The sequence below is a fragment of the Phoenix dactylifera genome, chromosome 1, assembly GCF_009389715.1.
Source record: "Phoenix dactylifera cultivar Barhee BC4 chromosome 1, palm_55x_up_171113_PBpolish2nd_filt_p, whole genome shotgun sequence".
NCBI classification, from domain to species: Eukaryota; Viridiplantae; Streptophyta; class Magnoliopsida; order Arecales; family Arecaceae; genus Phoenix; species Phoenix dactylifera.
This window is the reverse complement of record NC_052392.1, coordinates 494,063-505,055: the sequence shown is the minus strand read 5'-3', so window position 1 is coordinate 505,055 and position 10,993 is coordinate 494,063. Positions and strand designations below refer to the sequence as shown.

General features: G+C 38.5%; 2 protein-coding genes across 2 annotated transcripts; one reads left to right on the top strand and one right to left on the bottom strand.

The window, feature by feature from the left end:
• The first annotated feature begins 1,874 nt into the window (after positions 1–1,874).
• Positions 1,875–6,044, top strand: LOC103721605 (probable beta-D-xylosidase 2). Its single transcript, XM_008811872.3, has 7 exons — positions 1,875–2,180; positions 2,480–2,800; positions 2,891–3,060; positions 3,366–3,466; positions 3,594–3,935; positions 4,040–4,453; positions 4,559–6,044. Exons 1-7 carry the CDS (start codon positions 1,890–1,892, stop codon positions 5,176–5,178), a joined length of 2,259 nt encoding a protein of 752 aa, XP_008810094.3. The 5' UTR covers positions 1,875–1,889; the 3' UTR covers positions 5,179–6,044.
• A 1,313-nt stretch (positions 6,045–7,357) lies between these two features.
• On the bottom strand, positions 7,358–10,974 carry LOC103721593 (membrane magnesium transporter). The gene is made up of 4 exons (XM_008811860.4): positions 10,815–10,974; positions 10,642–10,694; positions 10,392–10,492; positions 7,358–7,763 (listed from the first exon to the last, which is right to left on the bottom strand). Exons 1-4 carry the CDS (start codon positions 10,885–10,887, stop codon positions 7,670–7,672), a joined length of 321 nt encoding a protein of 106 aa, XP_008810082.2. The 5' UTR covers positions 10,888–10,974; the 3' UTR covers positions 7,358–7,669.
• Between the last annotated feature and the right edge of the window lie 19 nt (positions 10,975–10,993).

The following is a 10,993-nucleotide window of genomic DNA, read 5'->3' as shown; positions in this document are numbered from 1 at the left end:
GATACTACTAACAAGTGTCGACAAATTTTGGCGCGGTGACTAAATAGTGACGCTTCTTTCTAGCATCGGCAGATCACAGTAGTTGGAAAAGCCTCTTTTTCTTATAGTGGTATAATATGTATATATTGTTATAGTCGAGGAGCGAGTTAATCGAGCTAGGCTAACATCTGAGTTGTTACAAATGATACCAGGGCGGACCTAACCTATAACTTATGTGGACTAGGGGTCACTATAGCACGGATTCCTTAGAGCCGACAATGGACTGATCGTGGTACTTGTAATTAGATTTGAATAGATTTGAATCCTTAGTCTAACAAGAACGTTAAGGTTGCTGGCTGAATTAAATATCAAGTAGATTGATCTGGCAACGATAGCATTTCTTTTAGGAATTGGTGTTCTTTTATGCCTACATTCAGATATCGGTTAGGCTGTTGAGGAGGTGGTATCACAATTGTAGCAAATCTTAGAACTGCTACGAATACTTGAGTGTCGTCACCTTTTTAAACTGTTATTTGGAGAATTATTATTCCAAAAAAAATAAGATTTTGTTTGGAGAATTGCCATTCTAGAAAAAAATTGTTCGTCTTTACTAGTAAGCAAACAAAATTTTTGAATTAGTTTATAAAACCATCTCAGAACTCCACCAATACCTTTCAACCAATTGTTGGTACGACAAGTGAACGACAACAAGAAGCAATTTCAATCACAAGGTGTAGATGAGAGGAGCAGATCATGGAGAGTGACTGATACTCGGTGGTTGTATCCTTGGCGGGAACGAAGGATAGGCCTTTCTTTGCACCTGGTGACTATTGGATCATCTACTGGTCGCTTTTAGATCTATGTAGTAATGATCTGGTGGATGCCGAGTGTGAAGAAATGTGTATCCTTCTTTAGCTCGAAGGATACAACCATCGACATGGCTTGTGGTATTAATTCAGATGAATTTGACTCATTTACTCCAACAAGTCCTGAGTTATAAATGGTCGTGTTCTCATCAAAGAAGAAAGCATCCAAATTGCACATTCTAATTGAAGAGGGTGTATTTTGAGAAATTTTGCATACAAAGTATTGAGTGAGTTGGTTCTCGATCTCAAAAAAAAAAAAGTAATAATAATAATAATAATAATAATAATAATAATAATAATAATAATAATAAACACATAAATAAATAAAATTGAAGTGTTGAACAACTGATATGATTGATTGAAAAGCTTTTCTATCATTCAGAGATTAGTTGTTAGATAGGCCTTGCTAAAACTTTGCAACAAATATCAACCGATTTGCAACCCTACACAAAATAAAAGGGTTAAAAGTTTAAAAGATTGAAGCAAGTTGAAGTTGGGTCCTAATCTTCTTCGAATGGTCTCATGTTTTGTCGATCCAAATTAAACCAGGATGCTACATGGACTAGGCTCTGTAAGGTCAGAAAATACAAAACGAATAACCAATCAAATTTTCAAATCAGGTCCAATTTCGGATTTTAGGTAGTCATGCGGATAAGAGATGCTTCTGTTTTTCAGGGAAAATCTAATCTCAACTCTTAACTGAATGAAGGTTTTGGTAAGATACGGAGATAATTTTGTTTTTATCTCGAGTTCAAATTTCAAACTAGAGGCCCTCCATTTCTTCTCTCAATCTCTCTCCAACTTCTCCCCACTATAAATACCCATCACACAGCCTCATTCCACGTCTCCTTCTTCCACTCCCCCTCCCTCCTATAAGCATCAGAGAGAGGGTGCGAGGTCACAATGTCTTCTTCTTCTCTCTATGCTCTTCTCCTTCTCCTCGTGGCCTTCGCCACCTCCGCCACCGCGGCCGACCCAAACACGCCGCTCTACAACTACAAGTACGTTTGCGACGCCAATCGCCTGAAAGCAGCCGGCCTCGACATGACCAGGTTGGGCTACTGCGATAAATCCTTGTCGTACTACCAGAGGGCGAAGCACTTGACTGATAGCTTGACGCTCGCCGAGAAGGCCCAGCTGCTCGGCAGCCTGAACAAGGGTGCCCCTCGTGTCGGTATCCCGGAGTACAACTGGTGGTCCGAGGCCCTGCATGGCGTCTCCAACGTCGGCGATGGGTCGAAGTTTGGCAAGATCGTGCCGGCTGCGACAAGCTTCCCAACTCCGATCACCACCACCTCCTCCTTCAATGAGTCCTTGTGGAAGGCCATTGGCCAGGTGATGATATTGATCATGGATGCAATCTATCAATTTATTAATCTTATGTCGTTCCTTCTAATACGATATGATTATCTATTCCTAATAGTAGTACTTGTAAGTAACATTTTCTTAAAAAAAGACAGCCTTTTCGCATTATATGGTCTTTACAAAATAAGATTAGTCCTGTCATTACTCTGATCTTACATTCCATGTGATCTTTATCAATGCTTACAAGGTAGGTATACATTGAAGAATTACATCAATGGTCTAATAGTAGATGGATCAATATCTAATGCATTGTGTTGTTTTATTTATAGGCTGTCTCCACAGAGGCAAGGGCTATGAACAATCTTGGGGTGGCAGGTCTCACATTTTGGAGCCCTAACATCAACGTGGTCAGGGATCCAAGATGGGGAAGAACACTAGAGACTCCTGGTGAAGATCCCTACGTCGCCGGTCGCTATGCTGTCAACTATGTCAGGGGCTTGCAGGATGTTGAGGGCCAAGAAACTGCCCAGGATCCAAATACCAGACCGCTCAAGGTTTCAGCTTGCTGCAAACACTATGCTGCATATGATCTCGACAAATGGACCGATAAGGGTAACATGCTCATCGATCGGTTCCGTTTCAGTGCTAATGTAAGTTTTACTGCTACTTTTTGATGTTCTATATTTGCTGATATATTGGAGTGTTTGCTCCTGATTACTACATGCCTTGCAAATTTATAGGCTACTGAACAAGATATGGTTGAGACGTTCCTTCGTCCTTTTGAGATGTGCGTTAAGGATGGTGATGTTAGCAGTGTGATGTGCTCGTATAATAATATTTGGGGCATCCCAACATGTGCTGATGCAAGGCTTTTGAGAGGAACAATCAGAGGGGACTGGAATCTCCATGGGTACTTTACAATCATCATTCTTTTTCAACTTGATTAGGAATTTTTAATTCTGATATGTTGAACTATCATTAGATCTTCAGTTCTTTCATATTGCGATCTGCAATCAGTTACAATATCCTTCTGCACTTTATAAAGACACGATCTTTTTGACAAAAGAAAATCTCATAAATTTTGTTATTTTCCATGATTTAAATCTTCACTTGTTTTTTCAGAAATCAATTACAATTGAATTTGGTTTAGTATTCATCATTTCGTGCTATACTTTATTCATTTATCTAGTTTGTTTTGCTCTTTCCTTTTTGCAGTTATATTGTTTCTGATTGCGATTCAATCCAGACTATAGTTGAGAGTCAGAAGTTCTTGGATGACACTCCATATGATGGAGTTGCTCAAGTCTTAAAAGCTGGTAATATTTTCATATCAACCAATTATTTTTTTTTTGAATATTTCGAGTTAGATATTAAGGAACTGCCTTATGATGTTTAACTAATTGCTTCTGCAAATACTTTACCTTGTGGTCACTTGACATTCAGGGTTGGACATGGATTGCCAGTCCTACTATCAAAAGTACCTTGAGTCGGCATCATTGCAGGGTTTGGTTAAAGAAAGTGATATGGACAGCGCCTTGATTAATGACTTCATTGTTCTCATGAGGCTTGGTTGGTTTGATGGCCAACCTGCTTATGACTCACTAAATGCCAAAGATATTTGTTCCAAGGAGCATCTTGATTTGGCAGCAGATGCAGCAAGGAAAGGGATTGTCTTGCTCAAGAATGTTAACAGTGCTTTGCCTCTAAGCACCGATAAGCACAAGAATATTGCCATCGTCGGCCCTCATGCTAATGCCACCTCGGTCATGATCGGAAATTATGCAGGTGAGACATGGCTTCTCTTTTGAAAAATGACCAAGTGGAATGAGTATTTGGTGCAATTCACTGTAGGTTCTAATGGTGTTCATCTTGCGAACTTTTTTGTGAAGGTGTTCCATGCAAGTTGGTCTCGCCCTTTGATGGCCTAAAGGCGTATGCCAATGTTACGTACCAGATGGGTTGTGCTGATGTTTTATGCAAGAATGAGACATTCATCTTCCCTGCAGTCAGGGTTGCGAGGGATGCCGATGCTACGATCATCGCCATAGGTCTTGATCTGGATGTCGAGAGCGAGGGCCTCGACCGTCTTGATCTTGATCTTCCTGGTTCCCAAAATATGCTCGTCCGGCAAGTAGCTCAAGCATCAAAGGGCCCTGTTGTTCTTCTCATCCTCTCAGCTGGAGGTGTGAATGTTACTGAATTCCACAATTCTAATGACATTGATGCCATTGTCTGGGCTGGTTACCCTGGCGAACAAGGTGGTGCTGCCATTGCAGATGTTCTCTATGGCAAACACAATCCAGGTATATATATATATATTATTATTTTTTTAGTTCTTTCCACATGTTGATATTGCTTATGTACTTGAATTTCATTAATTATTTTATTTTGCTGATAACTTTTCACAGGAGGAAGGCTTCCAGTTACGTGGTACCCAGGTGACTATGTTTCTCAGCTGCCCATGACATCAATGAACCTTCGTCCCATTGATGAGCTTGACTACCCTGGAAGGACCTACAAGTTCTACAACGGCTCGACCATCTACCAATTTGGCTACGGTCTCAGCTACACTCAGTTCACGTATGCCGTGACCTCAACTCAGAAGGGGTTGAGCAAGAAGCTGCAATTCAACCAGCACTGCGTGCAGCTCAGTTACAACCACTCGGCATACATCCCGCCATGCCACGGAGCTCGCATCAGTGACCTCGCATGCAACCAGGAGGATATCACCATTGATGTTTCTGTGACCAACACCGGGAAGGTCGACGGTACCGAAACCGTGATCCTGTTCTCACGTCCACCGCAGGGTCTTGATGATGCTCCCATCAAGCAGGTGATTGGATTCCAGAGCGTGTTCGTGGCCGCCGGCGCGACGGAGGTGGTGACCTTCAAGCTTATTTCATGCAACACTTTGAGCATCGTCACCGGATCAGCCTATGTTGCTTTACCTGCAGGCCAGCACACCATCGTCGTTGGCACTGGTGACAATTCCATAGAATTCCCGTTCCAGGTCTCCATAAAGAAGTAGGGGAGTTGTTGATGGGGTTTGCTCCTGTTTTAGATTGGTTCGGGTTATTTTCATTCAACAATGGGTTGAATGGCAGTCGTAATAAGAAGAGATTTGTGGGAGGAGATTGAAACTGTTTTTTGCCTTTTATCTTATTTTGAGATGGATAATTTTCTTTTCATTCAGAGTATTTTGCAAATCTTTCAAGAGTAATTGATTGGTTCGTTTCTTATCATGCTAATCTATTTCTTTTTCTTTAAGACAAAACAAGTGGCAGGTTACTAATGAACTTGACGTTTTAATTACTAGTAATATGTAAAAACAGCAGTTCCATAATTCTTTGAACATTTCTTTTTACCCTTACATTGGCATAATCCTATTATCTGTATCTTTCAAGAGTAGACTAGCTTATTTTTTGCTGGAGTAGGACTAGGTTCTGTTTTGCTCCACAATCTTTACAAGGATCACCTAATTTTCCATGTCAATGGCAATGTCAATTCATGTAGTTATCCTCTCTAAGGTCCTTTAATATGTAACTGTGCTTTTTGAGGAAACATATATGTCCTGTTCTTAAATTTTATTATCATCAAGTAGTCTAATTTCTGTAACAAATGAACTTTTCGATAAAACCAAGAATTACACTCATCCATGGCCTCTGCATTGCATTCATGCAATCATTCTGTCTTCTGCTTGCGAGGTTAATCAAGGCTACCAACAACTATAAGGGAAATGTTAGCTATAATTATAACTTGATCCTAGCTAATGATCATTTTGATTAAATTGTATGTTGTAAAATATATGGACCTTAAGCAAGTTATATTAGGCGTAGGATTTATTAGATGGGTTGGTTTTATTGCTTTTTAATTATAATATGATAATAAATAAAAACTGACAACATGATATTCATAGTTTTTTTTTATTAATATAAATTGTTACTCTTTAATGATAGTTCCTTTTTTCTAACATGTATAAGCTTTTTTCTTCCAATTAGAATACTGATAATATTCGTTTACAATTATTTATAAAGGAAAAGCGGAGGACTGTAAATCCGAAAACTGGGTAGTGGTCTTTTCCAACTTGCATTAACCATTTACATAATATAGGGTGATTATTTTCTTATTGCATGGCCCATACATTACACCAGTTTTCTCCTTGTAAAAAAATTATTCTTCAAAACATTTATCTCTTCATAAAATAATTAATTAATGTATTTTTAAATTGCTTTTTAATTTTGTTTCCAGTTAAGCATGCCCTCCACCGAGAAACTCAAAAAGAGTTTCTAGTAATGACGAACAATCTATCATCACACTGACTTGAATTAAGGGTGTGGGTAAATTAATGGAACCTATTAAATCCAACTTAATTGATTTATTTAGCTTTTGCTTTAGTTTTAAATTAATTCAGTTTTATGTCTCAGAGAAATACTTCTTCAAAGACATCAACAACCTATAAAAAAAAACTGATCCATGTCAAACTTGGTATACCATAATATGAACAGCAAGAAGTAAAATTCCTATCAATATTGAAACTCAAGGGGAAGGAAATAGATTTATGGATGGAACTAAACATAGAGTATTTATGCACAAAAAAAAATCCAATTATTGGGGATCAATCAATATACTTCTAATTCCCTCTTTTCCTTATAAGTATGTTTTCCTTCGTTACGAGATATCGAAAGCGCTGATCAGAATCAGTGGCTTCCAGCAAACAGCTTAGTAAGAGTTAGACTCTCAAAGAAGAAGAATATAGTCTCTAATATCTTTCTAATCAACAAAGCTGCTACTGCTCCCCCTCCACAGCAAGTTGACCATCGCCTGCCACCGTGCGTTAAGGCTGTTCGCCCACAAGGAGGCTCTTAAGTGGGTGGTTAATTATTTACCTGTTCCCAAGTTTATACATAAAACTTAAATCCATTTTTAGCACCGTGCCAACTCTATTTTAGTTCATGTTGTGCATCTATAATTCAATGCCTCACCTTGTTTATTTTCTTAGTTTAATGCTTGTAACATGATCCAATGAATCCCTTTTTTTTTCGGCTTTACCTGATTCCATCTCTCCTTTCATTACTCAAGTTTCACTAGATCAAGCTGTCGCTAGAACTAATAATGTTGAACCCATGACTTGGAATCATATTACGACATGTTGATACATTCCAGCCCAAGAGTATCAGAGATCTCAGAGACAAAAATGTAGATTCGGATAATACTAACATTTATCATCACCCTGCTTTTGGGTAAAAATTGTTAATTACTGTCTACTTTCCAAGAGTTGTAGGCTGCATAAATATTATCAATAAATATCATCACTGATAACCAATTGGACGCATAACTGCTATTTCAAACATGTAATGCAAGCTCTGTCTCTCAAAAGAACAGTTGTTTTGGTCTCTGAGAATCAAAATAAAACAAAACAGGCTAAATACTTGTTGAATGACATGTAAGCCCTAAACTCGGATATTGTCCCTCAACTAGGTTTTGGAAGAAATCCAAGATCTTCAAGATTACTGAAAATGCTATATCTTGAACTTCAATTCTGTATTGGTTGGTAATATTTTGCCGCGGTGATTGAATATCATGAAGTCCAGGTTGGCTGGTAAGTAAACAATCCTGCATTTCGATATAGAATGACATCAGGATGAAAACCATGATGCGTGTTTGCTATATCTCTCTTATGTCAGCATAAGCGTGATCTGTATATGTGTGTGATGTGAGAAAAATAAATAAATTCACCTGCAATTGGCTATTTAGCCCTCATGAGAGAGGGGGAGGAGGGATAACTAAATAAATTCACCTACGATTGGCTATTTAGCCCTAACATAGAACTTATCGCAGGTTCACTGTATTACCTTTCTATAAAGGCTAACAGAAAAGTCTAATTTTTATCAAAACTGACTTCACTAAGCCCCATCAATTATCAAATTCTTAATAACAGTGTTATTGTAACAAAACAAAAAATCTCTTCCAAAGAAGTTACTTCAAATGATGTATAGCTCTGTTATTTGAACGTGTCACTGACATCCAGAACCTGACAAGTGACAGGTGCAGGTAGCTGTTATTGACGAGAAATAAAAAAGTGCCGCATCAGCAGCATAACTTTATTTTTACAAGGTTTCTGTGTTACACATCAGCTATGTAACTTTTCTGTGTGAGACTTCTGCGTCACTGCAGCACTCCTCATTTAATAATTGCACAACCCGTTGATCAAGAGTAAAGAAAAGAAAGATGGATGTTAACGCTGAATTCATGGATGCAGTGTCGAAGTTGACTAAGATACTCCAGAGATAATGAATGTGGGTCATCGTCATTTAGGCATTTTTACATTTAACTGGAGGTTCCTACCAACAGTTATGCATTCACCCTTTCTCATGCATTTTTCTAGCTAGTGCATCTGAATAGGCTTCTTAATGCAGGTGCTAAAAAGGGACAACTTTTAGGAAGCAATCAATTAAAAATATCTGAATCACTTGAGATCACAAGTTTGTAGTGGAAACATCATTTTTTTCTCAAACATTTGTGTAAATAAAAGCCCATGAAGGAAAAGGAATAAAAAATTATTGAGCCTAAGCATATTTAAAGCCCATCTTTTGTTTTGTGATTAGACCAACTCAAAATACTTTAGCATTAGTAATTTTCAATATGAACTTAACAATTTAGAGCCCTTTAATGATCAGCTTTATTAGTTACACAGCATAATCAAGAACAGAAATCCCCAATTTTGTAAATGACTTCCATAAAAATATTAGAGAGTGGATTTTTAACTTCAATGAAAATATTAGAGAGTGGATTTTGCAATAAGGCTCTGGCTCATACTGTACCCTGTTTTCTTTTCTAAACCAAAGTATTTTGTTTCTGTGTTGCTTAATTCCAAGCTATTGCATAACTTAAGAATCTATTACATTACATGTAAGTATACATAAGCATGTCAGGAAAGGAGAGATGTGGACTTTTCCCTACAAGCACAATATCGTAGCCCCTAATCTCACCCTAAGCAATCCTCTTCAGTAACCCATCAAGAAAGCTAGACCTCCCTGCTCCTCCAACTGCTCATTGAATGTTGTTCAACAGCTTACTTCCACTTTGTTTTTCTATTTGCTCACCTTTTCTAATGGAACTACTTATTCTTTTTCCCATCAAGCCACATATGAATGACAATGCCCCAAAGTCTAAGTAATCTATCATACTATAAGGCCATGTTTTGTGAGGAAAAGCCCAATACAATAATGTGCACTGGTCACCTCTTTCCTACATTGAAGATGAATAGAAGTTATAACTTATTATTTAAGTTTCCATTGGAACTTCCTTCCATCAACTTTTTTTCATGGCCTGTTTTCATCAAAATGTCTCTTTGCAGTCTGCAACTTGCAGAATTTTCCAGAGCCTTTCACAGTAGTTTCTGTTATATACACTATTATTGTGGACATGCAAATGCATATGACTTTAAAAGAGTCAGAAATATTGAGAGAAAGCCGCTGTCAGTAATGTGAAACAAAATACAAGTTTTACTGAGAAAGGAATCCTGGTACTCAAGAGAGTGTGTAGTGGGACGGTGGGCCTCTATCCGGAAAAATATTAAAAAAGTGGAGTCCAAAATTGAGGTGGAGTCCAAAGTGAAGAGTTCCCAATATAATAGATGCTGGCATCTCCATCCAGTGCCTTATGACAATTGAGTGCCTAGGCATGCATGTCATTAGCTATTTAGAATATTTAGCGAAAATGAGATGGATGTTCAGGCTGGAATTTAAGACACCAAGCAAAATGCCAAAAACACACCAGATCCAACCCATCCCACTTCAAACATAAATCAACTTGAGGCTTTTGTGTTTCACAGGGCTAAGAGGTGCAACTACAGATACAGAAATTTTTGGTCATCTGCTCACTTAAAACTTATCATTGCTTAGGATTTATATAAATCTAACTGCTATCCATTATCCATTAGCCACAGATTATAGGAAACAATATTCCCACTCCAACATCCAGAGTTGATAAGAATTGAGAAACAACATGGACTCAAGCACAAGACCATCAAAGCATACTGGGATTCTGCCCCTTGATGAATCTTATAATTATTTTATCAGAGAAACAATATCAAATCTGTAACAATTATGCATTAGTGGTTGCTGAAAACAAGTAATTGCTGGGCAACATCATAAATCAAAAGCAAAAATCCAGTTTTGAACAAATAGCAAAAGCGAAATCAGCGCAACAATCTATAAGTAAAGATATAAGGGAATATACCTATTCTCATCCGAATCAGGGAGTATGGAGAGGAACTTCGCGGGCACGGCTAGCCCTGCCCACGTGCACAAAGCTAACCCCAGAAGCAGCTCCACCACAACCTTCGAAAACCAAACCAAGAATCCATAAACGCCAAAAATTGCATCATATGTAACAAAACCACGCATAAATGCCAAGAATTTGAAAGACGGAAAAAGAATTTTTAGCAAGAAAGTTGAAGAAAAACGGGGATCGAGAGCGGTGGCCACACATTCATCGGAGGACCGGAGAACTCCTCCTCCACGATCTTCAGCATGCCTCTGTCTGCAGTGGAAATTGATAGAAAAGAGGACATTAAAAACAAAAATCAATGGAGTGAAACCCTAATTGTATCGATCCACTCGCAGAAGAAGAATCGGAAGAGAAACGAGGAGTTGGACTTACATTGGATGGTGGAATAGGCGGCGTGGGCGAGAACAAGGCCGCCAAAAACCCCGACCACGAATCCAACTCCCATCTCTGCAGGCTCTTCGAATCTAGTAGCTCGCAGAGAGAGAGAGAGAGAGAGAGAGAGAGAGAGGGAGAGATTTGGGGGTGAGACGGCGTTACGGATGGGCTTTGTG